The sequence below is a fragment of the Heliconius melpomene genome, chromosome 11, assembly GCF_056956725.1.
Source record: "Heliconius melpomene rosina isolate 202511_hmr_F chromosome 11, ASM5695672v1, whole genome shotgun sequence".
Classification (NCBI taxonomy): domain Eukaryota; kingdom Metazoa; phylum Arthropoda; class Insecta; order Lepidoptera; family Nymphalidae; genus Heliconius; species Heliconius melpomene.
In genome coordinates this window covers 6,299,106-6,321,300 of record NC_140399.1, presented here as the reverse complement: position 1 = coordinate 6,321,300, position 22,195 = coordinate 6,299,106, and the positions used below count along the sequence as shown (strand labels likewise).

General features: G+C 36.7%; 1 protein-coding gene across 22 annotated transcripts; it reads right to left on the bottom strand.

Moving 5' to 3' along the window:
- Nucleotides 1-84: 84 nt before the first annotated feature.
- On the bottom strand, nt 85-21,776 carry Rim (Rab3 interacting molecule). Of its 22 annotated transcripts, none has more exons than XM_085192626.1 (23): nt 21,515-21,772; nt 16,842-17,046; nt 15,983-16,469; nt 13,369-13,874; nt 12,721-12,937; nt 12,401-12,562; nt 11,776-11,912; nt 11,422-11,667; nt 11,096-11,230; nt 10,670-10,828; nt 10,399-10,476; nt 9,995-10,091; nt 8,869-8,996; nt 8,409-8,520; nt 7,194-7,377; nt 6,806-6,897; nt 5,264-5,545; nt 5,005-5,151; nt 4,651-4,795; nt 1,942-2,104; nt 1,421-1,618; nt 930-1,073; nt 85-371 (listed from the first exon to the last, which is right to left on the bottom strand). In XM_085192626.1, exons 1-23 carry the CDS (start codon nt 21,622-21,624, stop codon nt 369-371), a joined length of 4,137 nt encoding a protein of 1,378 aa, XP_085048752.1. In that variant the 5' UTR covers nt 21,625-21,772; the 3' UTR covers nt 85-368. The 22 variants fall into 22 exon arrangements, with proteins under 22 accessions (XP_085048752.1, XP_085048753.1, XP_085048754.1 ...); XM_085192627.1 differs by having other exon boundaries at nt 939-1,073; nt 8,469-8,520; nt 21,515-21,771; XM_085192628.1 differs by having other exon boundaries at nt 939-1,073; nt 8,469-8,517; nt 21,515-21,771.
- Nucleotides 21,777-22,195: the final 419 nt, after the last annotated feature.

Below are 22,195 nucleotides of genomic sequence, written 5' to 3'. Positions count from 1 at the left end.
TATCTTATATATAAAAATAGTTTTTAAAGTATGTTCACTAAACAATATCTTAAGCAGAAAGGACTAGGGAAATAAAAATAGATATTGCATTTGGCTTTTAATACTTAATTACATATTATTATTGAGTACACTATACATTTTATTTTCTTGCTATAAAATGCTATCTATTCAAAACTCCGGTAGGCATTCCAAAAAAAAGTTACAAATAATTTACATAATATAACTTTCGTCTTATAGAAAATTTCCTATGTTCAAAGTTATGCAGTTTATCATGATATTAAAGCGGTATCACTAAATGTATTTTTGGACAAAGTTAATTTTTATTGTTGATATAAGTTTGTCGAACCCACTCGGTCAGTGCCGCATTGTTACTGAAACAAAATAAGTTTAGTTATTTCTAATTGTGTACAGTCTGCGAGGTCTAAGCTGAGCTTTCATGAGTGTTTCATGCCTACCCTTATACTGATAGCAGCGTTACATATTCATCAACGCCGCACATTATCTCATTACCAGGGTGAAGGAATGGTAATATTAAGTCATATTTAATTTCCTCGAGTGGGACTCGAACCCACAACCGTCACGTTTACAGTCACACGTTTTCCCTACCTTGATATAAAAAAGTTATAAAAAAATTCTGAATATATCAATGGATAAGTGTGAAAACTACATGACATGCGCAAAATAAAATCCATGTAATGATTTATCTTCACAGGAAACATTGCTGAAATAAAGTAATTTTCCTACAACTTTCGTCTTTATTTCCATGTCAGATGTATCATTTAAGTACAAGTTGCGCTATTGGGATTTGAACTCGCAACACATTTCGGCTGAAACATATTTCAACACCACTAGACGACAAAGCCAAGGCTTTTTTTCACAAGCTATTTCTACACACATATACATAAATGTTTGAATATTTAGATTTTTACAGGGTTTACCAGTGACGTGGTTCCGAACAGTTTATACCATCCGATGACGATGTTGGAGAGGTTGAGGTCTTCCAGCATAATTTGCGCCACACCCATAAACACTTTCTTACCCTCGATTCGACCATAATCTCCCCACACGGTCACCTGTTTACAAACAGAAATAAAAATCAAATCAGCCGGGCTTTTATCTTAGCGCCGGAGCGAAAATATTAATAAATAATAATTCATTCTCTCGAGTAGTATAATATTAATAATACCAGAAGCAGAAATAATCCGACATCGCAAAGTGAAATACATTAAAATATACACATTCTCACGATTTAAATAATTTTTGTTTCAAACAGTTTAAATTTAAATATTACTAGCGAGTAAAATTATTATGTGCCTATGCATTATTCTGAAGTATAAGCTATATTACTGTATGAACTGACTGTTTCCATATCCATAAATTTTCACGTTTACAATATTGGTAGTAGGATTTAATGACTCACCTGCAAAATGCATCCCTTAAAATTTTCCCTGAAGGTGAGTGTTTGTTGGTAGAGCGGGTCCAGCGTGCGTCGCGCCGTGCTTGTCTTTGCTTTGGCGATGCAACGCTTCCCGCTCACCAGATACACCTTCACGTAGGGCGCCGGCAGCGTGCGGCTACCTTGTCTTGCTTGCAGGCCCCGCGCCCTTATCACTTCCACCTATATTATGATATTGATTATTTCACGCAGTATCCCGGACACATCAGGGTAGGCAAAGGGAGCCTAATGTTAAGACACTTCGTTGCCCATTTTCCATCGAAGTCTGAGAGACATTGTGTGTTAAGTTGTGGAACTCAACGTCGCGTTTTGCTTTGACACCAGGGCGAAAAGAATTAAATGATCAAACATTTCATTTCCTCGAGTGGGAATCGAACCCACAACCTGTGGCGCTTATAATAAAAACTTAATACATAACAATCATTAAACAATTTAATTTTTTTATTTGAGAACTTTGGTTTGAACACACTTTTAAAGTCACTTACTTCAAGGAAGCCCTTTTGGTACACAATAGAGAGCTGCACGTCGCCTAAAGTCGGGGCACCAAGTAGCTGTCTCCCAACGAGCTGGCCTGGGCCAAGTCCGTCTATGAAGTCTGATAATCCACCTCCTTCAGAAGACCCTGACCCTCGCATTCCAGGCGACCACCTGTACGTTGCCAATATTGTATTTAAAATTACATTGTCTTACAAAGACTCATAAAATAATTTTAAAAAAAGGTATTCGAGCGACAATGCAAATACTTTCCACATTAGATTATAGTTAAGTATATAAGAAAATATTAATACTTACTTTTATTTTTGATACATATATTTTAAAAGCAGAGACAGACAATAAAAATATTAATGAGATAATTAAGTTTTTATTTTTATTCGTATGATAAGCATTGGTAGTATTGTGTTGGATAGAATGAGTGAAAAACCAAGTGCCGTACGTATTAAGAACATATTCGGCTTAAACGTCGACGGTCCCCAAGCAAAGCATCGAAAGTGAAAAATTGGATTCTTGTTATTGATGTTTCGAATTACTTCTAAGGGTAATTTTCGATAAAAAAATGTATAAAAAAAAACGAATAAACAACGACTTTTTTGAAGTTTTGAGAAACTATTATTTTTAGTAGTTCAAAAGAACAATAAAATTTTTGTAATTTTTCACTTCCATCGATCTATTAATAGAGTTCTATAAAAAAAATTTCTTGAATTAACGACACTTAGAATTTCACTAATAGCGGGGCTATATCATAGTAACGGGTAAAAGATTATTAAAAAAAAAAGTACGACATTGATACAGTAGTGAAGAGAGGGGCGGTAGTTTTCGGATGCAACAAATACAAATTAGGTTTCACAGATGTTATTTGGAGCGGTCATCTATTAGATACTTATCGTCAGGATAACAGTGAGGAGACTATATCTAGAAGTCGAAGTTCGAAAAAAATAGGCCTGTTAGAGACGTAGATTAAGAACTAAAAAAATTTTCTATTCTATACACTAGACTTAAAGGAGATTACCTATATTTAAACAACTATTAAATGTCGAATTGTATTTAAACATTTATGTTATCCAGGTGTCGTCTATCTTAGAAAGATCTACAGTTTGAAATTAACATAAAAAGCATAGGTGTGATTCCTCAAAATTAATGGCAAATAAAAAGTAGTTTTGATTTTATTTTGCTTACGTTATGGATGTACTATGCAATTTTTTGTAATTCTGAAATGTTTATTTCTTCTTATATATTTATACCTAAGTAAAAAAAAGAACATTAATGAAAAAAACAAACGGGGTGAGCTAAATAAAACCGTTTAAAAAGCGGCAATATCGATATATTTTTTTAACTATTTTTTTTTTAATTTTTGTAAGGGCAATGAGCTTTTGATCCAGACAAAATGACGATTATGATAAGAATAGAACGCAATTAATCATTCAACTGTATAGTTGAAATCAAATTACATATCATTAATTATTACCTACTCTCTTTTAGTAAATATTATAACACTAAAATATACAATGTTACTTTTATACCTGTATGTAATTATTCTAACAAATATTTATAATGTGTACGAGTAACGCTTTTGCCTAAAATTTGTGATACATGCATGAATATGCGTTGGTATGATGACTTAAAGGAATATATGTAAAATGGAGACTTACAAGTAAAATGTTTTAGAATAGAAAGGTGCAAACGGTAGGCTTTCAGGCAACACTTACACCAATGACATCGTGCAGTAACATTTAAGCGCTGGAGAACCTGCAGTTACTTTGAAATGCCAAGAGCACAATTATGTAAATTTTTTGTGTATACGTATTTGTGTGTTTGTGTGCAAAATAAATGTTATATCTGTGAAAACACGTGGAGAGACACGTGTGTAAGTGAAGTGAAAAACACCAATAAAATACATCATCATGCGTCAAGACGAAGGCATTAAGAGGGTTAGAGAGAAGTCGCGAACACATCGATGCACATAGATGTCTGCGGACGAGCGAGCGAGCGACTTACGAGGATCCCTCCGAGCTAGATATGGAGACGAGGCTGGTGCACACCTCGTGCGAGCGCTGGAAGGAGGTGGGCCCGGAGCGTTTGCGGCGGGCGCCGCTACCGCCCCCGCCCCCGCCCTCTACACGCAACATTCAGTACCCGTCGAACATTCATGCCAATTATTCATTTGTCAAAAATCCAGGGTGCGCTGCTTTACGAACAGTCGACCTGTTCCGTTGCATCCGGAATTTTTGCCAAGAAATTCACAATATGTACATATTTTTCTGTATTTAATTAATTTATTAATGGTAGTTTTTTACATATTATATAAATTTTAATTTTAAAATGAGTGGTAGAAAGGCCTTATTAAACTGAATTTAAGTTAAAATATAAATAAAATAAGAAAATATTGTGTAAATCGATAAATACATATAATTTAGTAAATTTAGATGGACATTTATCGTACTCGCTCGCTTATATGCCAATTACACGCACCGGTAAAAGCTCTACATAGCCGACTCTGCAAAGCGACATCGCACATCTATGAATGACTCCTGGCATGCTGTGTTATTTATAGCTGACGTCTTATTTCTAGATATAAGTCTCCTAACATTGGCTAAAGCGAACGAAGTGAACAACAGGTTAACGTATCCCCGACGCGAGAACTACCGCCTCGAGGCCCACTATTGTGTCAACATCGGGCTTTTGTTAGCGTCGCCAACCTGTCGTCGTCGTTCTCGCTTGAGGCGGACGAGGCTCGTGATACTCCTGGTACCCCGCGCATTTCCCCGGGGACCACTTCCTCACTGCGTTGGACAGTAAACGAATTTTTCCCTCGTTTACCGAAACCTAACCTTCTTTTTCGTCCTGTCGATCAACACATTACTTAGTAGATGGTACAATTGCTTCATGTTTCTTCTACTTACATTTTCTTCCGCCTAATATATTAAAGCTCTATCAGCTTTGTGACAGAACTTTTCGTTACTCTATAAAAATAGGCTATAAATAAAAAGTTTTATAACAATATATCAACTAATGGGTTAATTTTTAAGGGAAAATAGTAATTTTTGTCATACCTGTTGCGGAGAGTTGTGATGTTGAGTTACTCTTCTTCCCCATACCAGGACCGAAATAATCCCTCGGTTCAGCCTTTAGAAGAACATCGTCAGTTGCGGGTTCTATTTCATTAGCCCCACTGAGCGCAGTATCGCTGAGGCTTCCATCTTTAGCAAACAATAGTAATTTTTTAACTAGCTACTCATACATTGGTAACAAATGTAATATTTTTTTTATAGAAAAAAATACTAAAATATGATAGACATAATGAAGGCTTACCTGCTTTTTCATCAGGAGCATCTGTATTACTAAGACTGCGAGTAAATTGCCCTCTTCGCGATTCTCGTCTCTCAAGCGTTTGCTGTTGACCATGGTTGCGTCCATTTTCTCGCCCGCCATAGTCATTACTGGTTTTTATATCATTAGGGTCGTCGTTGTTTTTCAAAGACGTGCATATTTTTTCATTATTTGCATCGTCATATTCCCAGTTAGGCGCGCGATGTGGCGCATTTGAATGTTCAGGTTGCGTAGAGACAGCATCATCAGGTGGGTATGTCGTCGCTTCGGTAGTTTTGTGATGAGTGTCATCGGGTGGTAAATGCGGGGCGACGGATGTAAGCAGACCACAGGGCGAGCCGAGGTTCGTGGGAGAAAGACCAACAGATAAAGAATTAGCCATTTTACTATAATCTTGGACTAAACGATAGGATTTAGCGACACGAAATGAAGGATCAAAAGCGTGGTTGTTTGATGGCATGCAACGAGGAGTGTAGGGTTTTAAGTTACCATGATGTTTTGGGTCTTTTGTGAACATTTTTTCAGAAATTGTATTCTGTTTTGACAAAGAAGTCACTGTTTTAAAAATGGTTATGTTTTCATCAGGTGTAATACACTTGGATTGAGCAGATGAGCTACAAATAGAAAGAACTGATTCTGAATGACTTTTATTAATTTTATAAAACTTAAAATTTTTCTGGTTACGTCTAACATGATCCAAGTCATAATTGTTACTTGTACCTTTAAATTCACAAGACTCGAATTGTTGTTTATTTTTATAGTTTGATCTTAAATCTAGCGACAAGTAAGTTTTACTATCAATGTCTTTTATAAAGGGACAAGAATGGAAACTTTTATTAGTATCATCAACTCTTGGGCTAGTCGTTACACCTTGATGTACAATATATGGCTCGATGTCTAAAGATTTTTGTTTATTATTAAATATGTGTATCGCTGTTTCAGGAATACTATCATCACTAGCATACCCGTGATAATGGTGGCTATAGCTATCATTTAATAATGTATCTGAATCGTATGGGGTTACACTAAGTCTTTCGTCAGTAGTGTTATTAATCGGAGTATCAGGTAAGGTTCTTAAGTGATATACTTTTATATTATTTACATTCAGAGATCTCTTTTGCTTTACATTTGTTTCGATAAATTGGTGGTCATTTTCATCATATTCTTCACATGAGGCAGTTGGTCGTATTTGAACTTTCTTTTTTATAGAGGATTTGTGGACGCGTGGTTTGGATGATTTGTATGGTTTGTATGTTTCATATTCCTGCGTACCATATATATCCGTTTTGCCAGAGAAACAAACACCGTGTTTCAAATTTTGGGAAATATGGTCAGTACTACAACACTGTGCTTGACTCTTAGGGTTGCTACAGTATCCCTCGTATGTGATAGGGTGAGAGAAAGTTCTGGAATAGGTACCAACTGAGCGACTGCGACCTAGTGAACGGCGGTGGCGACGGACGGGATATGAATGATGTGTCTTTACAGTTGATGTGCGACGATCGTTATATTTGTCATATTCACTTTTAATATTTTCAGTAGGCGAGTCGTAACGATATTCGAGAGCAGGGTCAAAGCAATGGGAAGTGCTGTAAACGGGAAGCGATTGCATCCGGCTGGAAAGTATGGAAGCAACCAATAACGACATTGATTTTTCATGCAATTTTATTGTTTTACATACTAAGTAGTTGTACAATTATGTTCTATAATGAATAAGGCAAAAGTAAAAAAAATCTTTAAGCGTATATTATGAGAAGTTGATCTGTGATTGTATGAAGTTTGAGGTTATAATATTCATAATAAATTTAAAATTCTGAATAGTATTGACAGTTATATAAAGAAAAATTTTGAGAGAAGTTCAAAAGTTAGAGAAAAGGTTTACGAATAGGCCAAATAAAATTTTGTCTGTCACCTTAGCATCCTCGTGGGACGTGGGCGTTCAGACTGCGTGCTGAAAGCACTAGAAGTGACGGAAGCGACAGACTCCAGGTCAGAGTCTACAGCCGTCGCGTCTGGGGAGAGGCGGCGCCGAGGCGCCCAGCCGCCGCCTCGCGCCAGCTCTGAGTCCGACAACCCGGCATAGTGTCTCTCCCACCCTAAGTAGTAATGTATATAATCCAGTTATCATAGGCGCGGCTCTGACAGTTTACAGATTCAAAAAACAGCTTGAACAATTAACTAATTTAATTTAAATCTTAATAATGATTAGTATAAAATAATCCATTTTTACCAAAAATGCGTGTACCTATTTTTTTTTAAATAAAATTATATAATCAAATAAACATTGAAAATAAAAAAAATAAAGCTTGTGTTACAAATACAAAAATCAAACAATTAAACTGTCATCTTGTTGCCATGTTAACCGGACTTGTATGTATGTCTGTATTAACTATTAATGAATGAAAAAGAGCAAGTTTGTTTTTGAATAGGTATGTAGAATTATGGTGTTTGACTGATGCAGGGCCAAATTTAAAGATTGTTAGGATAGAGCAGTAATAAAAGGCGAAAAGTGCCAAATTATTGATATAAATATACTATTTTTATTTAACCGACATTCATAAGAAAAGGAAGTTATCAATTCGACTGTTTTTTTTTATCTATTATGTAAAATACTACAAAGTGATACATATATGATATCAGCTCCCAGTTTCGTCATAAATAAGGCCCTGTTAATACAAAGTTTGGCTAGATCTACATGTACCTATTTTTTTGTGTTTTCTAATCTAAAATTGAATATGTTCTAATAAATTAAGCAGTGTTTATACAATTTTCTGTTTTTTGATTAATAGTAGGTACTTACATTATACTGATACAGGGTGTAATTGTAATGTAATTTAAGTTTTTGGAGAAACTCTCACATTTGCCAGGATTTTAAACTATATGAATGTTGTAGTTTCGATAGTATGTATGTGGAGATATGTGTAAAAAAAAATCAATTTGCCATTTTCTCCAAATTTTGAACACATTTGGAGATATTGTCGCCACATTTAAGATAATATAATTTTTATCTCATTCAAATGCAATTTCCAATGAATTTTCTGTAAGACACCAATGCAAGGGAGCATCGGTACACCGTTGTTGGCTTTGCAGATGACGAAGTAGCAAGTGAGGGTATGGATGTATTGACCTTGTGGCGTGCTGCGGTAGGTAAGTGTGGCGCCAATGTGGTGCGGGGCGATCCACTTACGTTCTTCAAGGTCCGCCGACACCTGCGCGCGCATCGCCCGCTGCCCACTCTGCTGCGCCAAGTCATGTGTTATAAGCAAACAGTAGAAGCAACCTTTTATGATGCTGTTAAATTTGTTAACTTTAAAAGTTACCAAAAACATGGGTGTATCTAAACATAGGAAAGGAGCCTAAACTTTAGCTTGGAACAGTTTGAATTTTCGTGGAAATGTTGTTTTTTTTAAAATTTCGGCAATTTTTAACTTAGGAAAGTTTTCTGGAGTGGGCACGGATCAACCCGATCCGTATTTCTAAGCTCCATGATCAAAACTATATTATATTCTGATTGGTGTGTGTTTTTTCAATTGTCCAAAGGACATTTGTCTATAGCCAGACTAGCGAGAAGTATGTGTGGTAAGTACCTGGTGTGGAATTTGCGGGAGCTGCCGCTTCTTGGGGCTAGTGGTTGGGGTGGCGGTGGCGGAGCGCGACTGGAACCGTGGCGCGTACGCATGTGTGGGCAGCCTCGTGTCACCTCGCTCCTCGCACACTGTAATATATTGTACGCTGCTTTCCACACTTTAGTATTACTCTGACTTTAATTTTTGATGTCACAAACGACCTTTGAATTTAACTTCTTAAGAAACGTTATTGCAAAAACTCCATATATTTATTATTAGGTTTATGATAAGTGACATCAATTAATTAATTATCAAGACAATGTAATACACAGAATACAAATAAGTGAATCAACTTACGAAGGCTGCCCTTGAAAGAGAATAATAAAAGTAGAAAAGCATGCAATTATTAATACTGTGAACTCTTTGATATTGCGTTAATATGGAATAATGATTCATAAATTTAGCGTGTGGGTAGAGGACGAGGTCGGAGATGCGTGAAACAAAAATGACAGGAAGGTAGAACAGTAAGTGGCAGTAAAGTGATGATCGATAGGTGCAAGTCGCGACGTGTTCCGTGCGGGGTCGGTCCACTCCGCGGCCCGTCCAGGGACCGTAGTCCAACAATTCCGCGAAAACAAAACTGTACTATTCCAAGCGAAACTGTAAGACTACGATCGGGAAAGAGAAACATTTGAATACATCATCAAAAGTTCGACACATACATACATCGATACGTACCAGCACCAACCAGGCATTAAATAACAATATATATAGGTACATTAGGGCACTCAGTAATTCAAATATGCTCAAATTGTGTAACTGACCAGGACTAACAAAGAAATGTGTTAGAACAGTAACATTTATGGGTTCAAAATTTACAGCATACAAACAAAGCGTCAGAAACCATTACCTTAAAAATCTATAAGTCTGAAAGGAAAAATGACTTGCTATAAATAAACCCAATAAGATTGCAGCCAGACACCACAAACCTACATGGTAATACCATTCATAGAACAGATATAGTAACACTATGTATTACGTGGGTTTTGAGATGCTTTCAAAGGTACTATAGTTATCGTTATCAGAAGGCTAGGCTATCAGATACAGCAACATGAGCATATGTGTGGGTGACGGTGTGTGGGGTGACCTGGGTAGCGCGCGGAGGACGCGGGCGGCGACAGCGAGCGGCGCGGCGAGGTGCTTCGCCCGCCCGCAGCGGACTGCGACCGTGCCACGTACCCGCTCTACAATAACGTCGTTATTACTTTTTATACTCATTTTCACGTTACTTACATTTACTATATACTTAAGTATATATATACTATGTTAACTAACGTATTTTAAAATTGTATCTGAACACTGTCTGTGTATGGAGGAAAAATGAGAAAATTTAGTATTGGGGACATTTGTCAATGTTATAGAGCCCTCAAAATGTTTTTTTTTTTTTAAATTGTTTGTCTATATACCTAACTGTCTGTCTGTGTGTTTGCGTTTGTGTTTAATATTCATATTTTATTAAATATACTTAATGGGAAAGCCACATAAACTCACTCGTTCCCTCGCCATGCCGGCTGTTCGTACACGGCCCGCTGGCGACATGTCTCGTCGACTGCATCTCGTTCCTTCAATCTATGTCAATAAGGGTATATTATAATTAGGCCAATGCAAAGTTAATTAAGGATTGATTTATATGAAATGTATATACATATTTGTAGAGTTTATCCGACTACATATCTATTGGACGATTGGAATAATTAAAATCACATTAATTACAAATATTTTTTTTCTTTGATTTAAATTACATTAGTTAGATTAAAATTACCTCATGTGGGGGTGGCGGACTGGAGCTGGAGGCGAGGCTGGATAGTGAATGGTGTCTGCGCAGATCACACTCGCTAGGAGTGTCCGAGTCAGAGAGACGTGACGTTGACGTTGACGGCGGAGAAAGGTGCTCTCCGTCTATTTCGTCGTCCCGATACCTCTGCTTAGCCATAAGCATATTGTTACGAATCATAAATATAAATTAGATTTTAGGTAGGCTAAGTAGGGTAGGCTTTAAGATAGGTATTTAAAGGAAATATCTAGACAAATCGATGGTCCCTAGATAAAGTTTTGAAAGTGAAAAATCGCAAATCGTGGACTATGCGGGGTAGATTATGATGATCATGATCATCTTATGAGTTTTACTAGCACAATGATTCTTATAAGTTTAAACGAAAAAAAAATTAAAACGTCTATCTATACTTACACTATATCCCGACTCTTCATGAGGTTTTAAGATATACCAGTTAGGTTCGTGGTTCATTAAAATGGTGTCAAGATCCAGTAACACTTCCCCAAGAAAGTCATTGGGACCGTATCTATTTAAGTCCCATACGGTTACCTATTAACAAATAAAAAACATGTATTACCAACAGTGGATCAATCATGTAAGAACTAATTATCTTAGTCTATTTATTATATAAGAAAATAGTGATCGAATGATTTTTATAATTTATAGAGTAGTGTTTTGACACTACTATGCCATGAACTGATTTGTCGAGAAGAGTGTGTGACTGACGTGAATAAACTCACCTCTAATGTTCGTTTTTTGATGTCAGTTATTCTTATTCCACAATACACGAACGTTTGATTCCATCTTGGTTCTAAAGTATTAGCAATGGTCTTAGTGCGGCGTTTACTCTTCTCGCTTTTATCGGGCAGTAAGAAGATTTTAGCGTAAGGGCAACGTGTCGAGCCATCTGGTCTTGGACTTAAACCGCTGGCTGACACCGCAGTCACTAGAAGCTGCAGTGCCGGAATGTCGAAGTAAACTTTGAGCTGTTTATAAAATAAAAAACAGTTATATAAATATTGAATCCTAGATATAGGTAATCCTAGATAAAGATATCCGTAAAAACAATAGAAATATGTATATAGAAGAGGTACCTGAATGCGCCCGGTCACACTGACATTGTGATGGTTGTGACGCGCGGAGCGTCGCCGTGAATGCATGTCTGGAGAACCCGGCGACGTCACTAGTACACTGGGCTTCTCGCATCCCCCCATAATTTCAGTGTACACTTCTGTAAGTACAATACAATAAGCTCACCTAAGAGAACCTAAAAGTAGGTTATAATACTTATAAATCGATAGCTCCTAGATAGAGTATCAAAAGAGAAAAATTGCAAATGGTTTTATCGCTCTTTTATATTACTTTATATTACTATATGCTTATAACGATATGTGCCTTTTTTAAACGTGTATGTAATCTCCCCTTGTTAGTAGTTCAAAACAACAATAAAATATACTTGCAATTTTTCACTTTCGATAATTTACGTAGGAACCGTCGAAATGTATTATTTGCTATATCCATTTCCTCCTCATTATTGAAATTAAAAATATTACATATATTGATTTCAACTTATTATACCTATGAGTGTATCATATGAAATTTGTTACAAATTAAGACAACTTTTCCATCCTTTTAGCATTGCAACCGGCAACGACAAAAAATGACGACGACGATTAATCATGAAAGTCCAATTCAAAATCAAATGAGCTATGAACTGACCTTTGTGAGCTCTCCAAGACTGCACGGGTCGAGATGGTGCCAGCAGGCGGGAGACCACAAGCTCTACGTGAGAGTCATGTTTGCTGTTAGCCACGATCGCTGCAACCTCATCAGCGCTGCGGCCTTGAAGTGGAACCCCACTCCATTGTAAAACTTCGTCGCCTACATGAATGCGTAAATTTTATATACCGCCAATATTTTTGTTTAAATTGTGTTAAATATATAGGCATATAGAAGATATTTTATATAATGTATGTTTTAACACTTTTTAAAATCTTTTGTTACGTAAACTTTTATTTGGTTTAAGAAATTGTAATAACCTATACGTAGCTGTCCTTCCAAATCTGCAATGGAACCTTTCTTGACTTTTTCAACAATAGCACCACGCGTACCATCCGACAGTATCCTGCCTCCTACTACTTTCAGTCCTAGAATAGCGGCTGACGAGTGCGAGTTGCCTTCCACAACAGCTTTGCGTAATACCATGTGTCCCACCATACGAGTACCGTCGGCTGACACTTGCCAATTCAGTGGGAACTGTTAGAAAAGGAATATTTTCAGGTAAAGTCAGGTCAGGTCAGGTAAAAATGATGAGTAATTAGCAAATTTGGCTAGAAGTGTGTCGCAATAACGAAAGTGCACACTTAGAACGAGACATGCCTGCCAATGCAATCATGCTGCAGCCAAACACAAATATGTTTTATCTTATAATCCAGTTATATACCTACCTCAGGTTTATATTTTTAATTTGATATTACATGTAATATGTCATTTTTTTTAGGGCGAGTAAATAATCTATGGCACATTAGTATCACATATTTGTTTTAACGTAAATAAGTATGTATATACCATTTATTCATATTAACCTATACTAGCAAATTTATATAACAATGGTATATTAGAAATTTCCTGATATAAAAGCAAGCTAAGTACCGATAGTACAAAAATGTGCAATGATTATTATATACCTTAGGGCAATCACCCCTGTTCGAGTCTTCACTGGAAGTAAAAGTGCTAGAGGTATCGATGCCCGAATCTTTAGTGGCGGAGTCCTGGCTCGTCTGCCTCTCGGACTCCCATCGCAACGAGGCCCAGTCGTGCGGAGCGCCGGACGCGTCGCGACCGCCACGGGGGAACGTTGCGGCCCCCTCGTGTCCGTCGAAGCGAACAGTTTTTTTTCTTCTCTCCGTGAAACGTCTGTTATCGGAGGAATCTTCCCACAAGTAGGCACTCTTATATACGGCGCGGTCGGGGCGTGGGCCGCCGTCGGGGACGTACGGGCGCAGGTACGAGCCCTCGCCGTCGTCGCGAGCGCGCCAGCGGCAGTCCGTGACGGAGTCGAAACTACGGCCGCCAGCCGGAGCCGGCATGTACGACGCCGGCGAATGATTAGTCAAATTGTAATAATTGTTGGCAGCCACGCTGGAGCTGCGCAGGTGCGGGTGCCGGAGAGATGAGCACGCCTCAAGTTGTCCTATGAATGACAACGTATGAATAGCAACGAATCTACTTACATGTTACAAGCCATAAACCGACACCGCCCAACGACTTGCGCGCCCGTACGCGCCCGGAACCGAACTGTATTCGATAATGTTTAAAATATTCTATTTTATTTTATTATTTATTAAATTCTTGCCACGAGTTATTTTCTAAAATCCCAAATACGATGCGACCCTATCATTTAGTTAACACCAGAACCAAAACAAACAAATCGCAGTTAAAAGCAGTGATCACGCACAAGCGGAAAGAACGCGTGACAACTTATGTAAGTTAAAGAAAATAATTATAAAACAAAGATGGACAAAAAATCTAAAATATTTATAATTCAACAAGTAAGTATGTTACACTTCTTTTCGCCTAACCATGCATTGCTTGAACCATAAACAAAAAATAGAAAACAAGGTATTATTGAATGTTGTTCTAGATGAAAATTGTTTTCTTATGTGATCAATAAAGAACTAAAGACTTTAAATAATATTCGTCATATAAATTTTCTTGAACAATTGAACATTTTCCTAGTTACCGAGGAAATTGTTCAATTGTTCAAGAAATTGTTCAAATTCCGAAAGTGAAAACGCAAATATTTGTATTGCTCTTCTGAATTACTAAGTAGTGCAGTTTTAATATTTTTTCTCTAAAAATTCAAAGAAAATGTTGTTTATGCATTTTTTAAATGTGTATATAATCGAAAACTACTCTTATTAGTACTTCAAAACAGCCATAAAATATTGCAATTTTTCACTTTCGATACTTTACCTAGGGACCGTCGATATTATCAGTAACGTGTGTAATACACGATACGAGTTATTTTTAACTCTTTATAAATAGAAATACTGCAAATTAACAAACATTACATACAGAATACTAATTTAATTATTTTAAAAGTGAGCATTGATCAGATAAGAAATATTTCTATTCCACAGAGCAAATAACGAACAAAATAATAATTGATAATTAAATACAGTTCAAGCAACAAAAACAGACCGAAGTACACATAAATACAATACAAAAATAACATGAAATAAATACGCTAAAAATCGAATCTTTCAATATCAAGTAAGATATTGAAAGAATATCTATAATTTAAGAGATATTCTGTCCATCATTTATGTACTTCAGCCTGCAATGACGATTTGAACGATGATAATGGTTCAAATAGTAGAAAGAGAAAGAGATTCAAACTCAACAGTGATCACAGGTTGCCGGCCAGAGAAGTAGATCTTACTAGACGATAAACAATAACAATACTGAAACATCTATAAATAATTAACTTAGTTTACAACGCATTACGAGTATTTCCGCGAAACGTCCTCTCACCGATAGAAAATTTTTCATTCTTTCATCTAATATCGCCTGACGCTGGCTCCTCGTGCCTCCGGGAGGTCTATCTCTAGCATCACCTGCGAACAGTGCATGGCGGTGAGGGTAAGGGTGAGGTGCAACACGGAGCTTAGCGCGGTACCGGGCACGTGGCATGGGCGCGCGAGACGCTCGCGGTCCTATACTCATATATGTATAAGAAACCACTAGTGTTATTATATATAACCTGCTATCTCTTTAGACATCGACGATCGTACAAATATTATACAATCATTAAACAGGTTCTATATCTGAAAAAAGATTACTGTTTACACAACCAACAAACAAAATTATCACAGATATGTATGTATATTGAGAATACTTACTGATTTATACTCTCTTATAAAAATGTAGATACTAAATGGACAGACATGATGTTAACATAAAGTATGTATATGTACCTATGGACAAGTTCAGGTGCTCTAGAATATAATATTGTGAAATAATTACCTTATATTTTTTCATTAAATAACCTGTTACCAACTAAATTCTACATTTGTTCATAAATTTCACACCTCGCACGGAACACCTTAACTTTATGTTGGAAAATAGACATTTTATTTCAGTTCTTTATTAATAGACGCAATATGACAGCTTTACGGTAAATATTTGCATGTTGTATAGTGTAGCTGTTGTGTTGGGTGATATAAACAAAATCGCTTGGATGGAAGGGACTAGTGAATAGGGGGGACAGGCCAGCGCTGGGAGAGCGTGCTCACTTACCACGGTCGCGGTACTCGTCGTTCTCGTCGGAGATGCATTCTGGTACCTCATCGTCTGATGATGATGACCGAGGCGGCAGAGGCGGATGAACTCCAGTGTGTGGAAGAGGTAGCAGCTGCGAGGGCGGCAGAGGTAGACCGGAGTCTTCTACTCCGTATGCCGCCTTTTGTCGCGGATGCACTAAATGTGGGTGAGTCCGGGCCAGCCCTTCCAACTCCCCGTAACATCGTGCTTCCTGTTGACTATATTGTCGACGTAGAGCACTTCCTGTCCTTTGAAGTGGTAAATTTTCTTTTTCGGCAGCACTGTGTGCTCTTTCTAATTTGGGTCTTTTGTCCAACGAAACGTCGGCTTGAGGCGGTAGCCCCCTTAAATCAGATTCCATGCGCCACAGCATTGAATCTTGACCGGCGCTTTTATGTATCCATTGACCAGTTTTTGATAAAAGCTCTTGTTTTTTGCGACAGAGTATGCATACCCATATTACCTGTAAATTTATGTTACCTAAAATATCCTGGCAGCAGTTTTCTTTTTCAAAAAGTTACCGACAAAAATTATTATATTAATGTGTACGATGGTGTCAAATAGGATCTAATAATACCTTTACCTACTCAAACCTTTGTAATATTTAAACTAGTTTTGCTAAAATTTATCGAATAATAATCCAAAACATGCAATCGGCTTGATTTTGTTGTAGATAAAAAATATTTTTTGAAGAAATTTTAGTGCATCTGCATTAAGTGAGAGTGTTGTACCTGATTATCTAAATCAGCTAAGGGAAACAAATTATGAGGAACGGCAAGCAAAATAGCATTGAAATGGTGAATTCTAAATTTAGCATACTGTGTAATCTTGATACCTTATTGGAGCGCAAAGTGACCTTCCCTCCACACCTGGCGCAGCACCTGACTCTACAGTAATGGCAGGAGTGACCTACTCCATCCGCAAACTTGGTCTTCAAGCAGATGTGGCAGGTGGCTGCCAGCTCTACGCCGGCGGCGCGCTGCATTTCATTTCTTGTACGAATAGTTTGCTCTAATACGGCGACTTCGTCCTGTTTTCGTCTGTATGCAGCGAAAAATATTGTCGCGTTAAAAATTATTTTATTACTGTAAACTGCCGTTGTGTATAATTCGTCTTGTTATTATAAAATTGTATAAATATGCTTAATAATAATAATAAATTATTTATTGATTAATATATTTATAAATGGTAATAATTGGAAAACCTCCCAAAGATATAAAAAAAGATGTACCCTTCTATAACGGAATAACACTATTAATAAAGGTATCTCATACGTTAATATTTGAAACGTACAAAGATATTTTTATATTATTTCTCGTGGAAATTACGAGAACTATTATTAAATCATTTAAGTTTTTAGGTGTTCCTATTTTTTTTTGTGTAACCCTACAAAAGTTCCATCCATAAAAAAGTTTTTATGTAATTAATAAATAAAAAAATTACAAATAAGGGAAATGTGGGTAGCATAGGTGGTGCGCAAAACAAATCTCAAATTAGAAGCCAATGGTGTTATCAGTTAACCAAATCACTGGAAGACAGTACCACATTTTCAAACTAATTTCTGAACCTAGTAGTGTTTATTAATTTACTTAAAACGCATGTGCTCTATAAATAACATTCAATATTAAAAGTTAGATAAATCTAATTTATTTTATATTAACTTGAAGTTAGTAAGTAGGTTCCTACTTGTTTATTTACATGTAGGAATATATGGAGAAAACCATCCATATTGAATTTTTAGTTTTATCCGACACGAGAGAGTTTAACTTCATTAAGATTTTAAATATTATACGGTACGAAACAGTATATTTCAATTGTCCAATGTAAACTAACTACTAGTATCGTATTATAGTAGTTTATAACTTAAAAACAAAAGCAAATATCTCCAGCCTTAGGTATATTGAAAAAGTGATTATTTGGAGACAAATGAAGATGAAGAGATCCAAATCCTATATCTTATAAAACAAAGTCGCTTTTCGTGTCTGTCTGTTGTTTCTAACTCTTCTTCTTCTAAACCACCCAACGGATTTTGATGCAGTCTTCACCATTAAGTCGGGTGTTTTTCGTAGAAGGTTTATATATATTTTATTATTTGTACATTCTTATGTAAATTAGCATAAATACGATAAATGTGTATAAAGTCCTACCCGTTGAGACACTTTCGCGCATGCGCTGCTCTAATGGTAAGTACTACATGAAAAAAATGTACTGGAGTATTATTCCTCTTAATAAGACCTACAAAAAAGTCCGCGAGAGCATATTCGTATCTTTTAAGAATAACGTGTAGTGATCATTTTTCTGTCTAAAAATAATAATTTCAATATATTTTTTATTGTGCGGGATATTTTTCCATAATAGTATTAGTCCTTATCCTTTAAAATACTTTATTAATTTTCTACATTAAACGAATATAAAATTTGCTTTTTACAATATTTCGAAATTGCGAATAGTTTTACAGAAAAACGCATTTAATTGTTGACACATCCTGCCGTTGACACATCAGCTGTATGTTACTCAAGTTTCACTTATCCCTTACTCTCAGCATATAAATAAGTACATTAGTTACGTTGGCCATTTAATGTAGACCAAAACTGTCTTTTACTGTTTTTCATTTTAATAAGTACTTTAGAAGTTGTTACAATATCAAAAAAATCCTTGCTGCGAAACGGTTCGCCACGCGCCATGCGTCCGCCGTACCCGCTTGCCTTACACGCATCGGTGGTTCAGTGGTAGAATGCTCGCCTGCCACGCGGGCGGCCCGGGTTCGATTCCCGGCCGATGCATTCTATTTAATTTTCCTCACAGGCAGCCACGTCGTGCTTGCTTTTCATCAGGGACAGAATACCCCCTTCAGCATTAACCACAAGCTCGAAAAAAAAAACCCGGCTGCCTTTATAGCAACGAAGATTTAGTTAGATGCGTTTGCACGTATTGGATAATTGGAGTTGAATGTATTATTTAAGCGCGATATATTTGGTTTCACATTTTTTGTGGTAGTTATTAGTAGGTAGGTTTTTGTTTATAATTTCTTCCGTTTAAAAATAGTCATTTAAATATATTTTAATAAGTACTTGAAAAGATTAGTAGCACAGATTTAAAATTACAGTACCTACTAAAAAATCCTTGCTGTGTAAAACAAATGGAAAATCCTTATTGAAACTACAAAAATGCGGGTTGCATTAGGGTTTAATTAATTTTCACATTATCTTAAGTGCTTTGCAAACATACATTACATGAATAATCCAGTAGTTAAAGCGGGCGAAGCCGCAAGAGGGTCGCTAGTAATAAATATAGTTGTTCCGATATCTTAATATAAAGAATATGAAGATAAAACCTCACTTTCTCCTGCCTCTTGTCTTATTTCTCTTTGATTTCGGGAAGTTTGACTCTTTGGTATCTATTATTTCATTAACTTTACAACGTCAGTCTCTGGTACGAGAAGATTGTGTACATAATATTTTTGATGATTATTTAATGTCGATTCACAATAATCCAATTTCTTACTCATAAAAATATTTTGCAACTAAACTTTATTTAACCAAGTTTACCACACCACACCTCATACCTAGCATTATCTAAAAAATCTTTGATGTTTTAATTGTAATTTTTGTTTGCTTGCGAAATGCAAATAACACGTTTAAACTAAATTTTGATGAATGTTATCTATATATATAAAAGGACTTGTCCTCACTGACTGAGGTAAGACGCACGCACAGCCGTACGGCTGTGCGTAGGAACGTGAAATTTGAATAGATTTTTACTTTCGTAATCTGGACATCCACTAAGAAGGGATTTTGAAAAATTTTAACCCTAAAGGGGTGAAATAGGGGTTCAAAGTTTGTATGGAAAAAAAATTAAATCGGCACCGATTCTTATAAAATTTGAAATTTAGATTTCTAAAAGTATTTAATTGAACACGTGTTTCATCGTTTTCTAGAATTCTCCCCCTAAGGGTGCAAATAAGGGCTTGAAAGTTTGTATGGAAAAATTCTTAAATCACCACCGATTTTTATAAAATTTGATATTTAGACTCTTAAAAATATTTAATTAAACATGTGTTTCATGGTTTTCTAGAATTCACCGCCTAAGGGTGCAAATAAGGGGTTGAAAGTTTGTATGGAAAAATCTTTAAATCGCCACCGATTTTTATAAAATTTGAAATTTAGACTTAAAAATATTTCATTGAACACATATTTCATGGGTTATTAGAATTCCCCCTAAATACGCAAGCGAAGCTGCGCGCGTCCGCTAGTATTCCATAAATGATTAATACTAAACAAATTAGTTTTTTTACGCTACGGATATACCGAGGAAACCTAATGTTAAGGCACTCTGTCCCCATTATGATACTTCCGTTCCCCACCTTCCGCCACATTCTGAAGGCACTGTGTGTTGAATGGGGGAACTCAACACAGCTTTCCCTCGTTACCAGAGAGGAAATGAAAGTATTTAATATTCCATTTCCTAGAGTGGGAATCGAATCCACAACCAATCTTCAATCCTTTACAATTACTTATATTATATTGTTTTATTAATTTAAGCGAGGTATAAAAACCTAAAATCGACGAATGAATAAAATACAAAATCTATTAAAGTAGTTGCAAAAAAAAACAAGATAGCGTACAAGCATATATATTGAGAAAAGATGCGTATTGTTTAATCCATAGTATTTTTAAACATGAATACATAATTAAATACAAAACGTTAAAATTGTAATTATTAGTTAACTGAAAATACAATTATTAATGTTAATCGCATAAAGTCATTATTTAATATGAATTCCGTAATAATATACGAGTTGTTGTTCCGTAAAACGAAAATGCACTTTGGAGAATAATTTGAAGCCGCTACAGCTATGCAGGTCTAAAACTAGGTCACTAAAATATCTTACTGCATCCACGCTCCCGCAAACGAAGCGCCTACTTAACGTCAATATCCAAGTACCTACCTCGTGCAAACGTCGGTCGAAGCGAAATGAAGGTCGACACCATATATAATTCTAATATCAAGAAAACTCATCCAATACAAGATAAATACAATGAAGCAGAAAACTATTGAATGCGTGACGTATGTATAATTAGATTATTCTATTATATATCAGTTGTAGTAACCTTGTATTTACCCTTTTAAATTGTTACCATTTTATTTTTCAGAATTATTATTTTAGACTTTTGTTATTTTAAACACTAACAATACTTTAATCACTGTAAGGGAGATACAGCAGAAATCAATATAAAAGTGTAGGGCTGATAATTTTGCTTTTAGAATGTACGTAATCACGACCATTAGTCCGCGCAGATGGGATCGACGACGTCGGTGTCCTAATATCTCGAGTCTACACCCACAGAAATAAATATAGATTTACTTATAATTCGTGCATAAAACCTTAGATATTGTTATGATATTGAACAACAGTCGACGAAATACAAATATAAAGCACATTCACAACATAATCACATATGGTGCAGTGGGTGGGAGGGCAGAGGGAGGGCCGGGGCCGGGGCACACCTCATGATCTCGTGCTCTCGCTGCTCCTCCTGCCGCTGGCGCAGGATGACCCCCTCGATGATGGCGCGTTCCTCGGGCGTGAGGTGCGACAGGTCCGGCATGTCGTCCATGGCGGGCGGCCGCGAGCGGAGCGCGGGCCCGCCGTGCTGCGGTGCTGTGCCCGCTCAGCGCGCCACTCGCCCCGGAGGTGTAGGTAACAATGCCGGGCGGGCCAATGGCGCGCCACACCACACTGACGTCAGCCCGGCTATTGATCGCCAGCTCGGGCCGACGTCGACTTACGCCCTTTCACGTCGCTCAGGGTAGGATGCGTGCGCATCCTTGCCTGACAAACCCTTGGTCTATTTATATTTTTTTCTAGCTCCAACTAAAGTTCATTTATAATAAATTGTAAAGGATTAAAATTTGCTCTTCTAAATTGATTTCATTTTGAATATATTTTCTTTTTGTGGAATTTGAATGTATGTTTTTAAATAAAGTTTACATATTGGTAGAGAACTTAGTCACAGTCCAGGGGTGGGGGCACACATTCACCCGGAAGATGGTTAACGCGATCGTTATGGAATAAAGTCTTAACCCCATCTCTCCAGGGATACTTCTTGTAGCGGAGACGCATATATTCATAGTCACGACATTCTCCCTTACACGGCGGAGTGTGTCCACAAAGATTAAACGTTAGAA

Coding starts and splice junctions, on each gene's coding strand:
- Rim (XM_085192617.1), bottom strand. CDS start 21,624: ATGGACGACATGCCGGACCTGTCGCACCTCACGCCCGAGGAACGCGCC. Junction 17,047..21,514: donor CGAGAGCACGAGATCATGAG/GTGTGCCCCGGC, acceptor CGCTGCATACAG/ACGAAAACAGGACGAAGTCG. Junction 13,875..15,982: donor CGACGAGTACCGCGACCGTG/GTAAGTGAGCAC, acceptor TGTCATTCATAG/GACAACTTGAGGCGTGCTCA.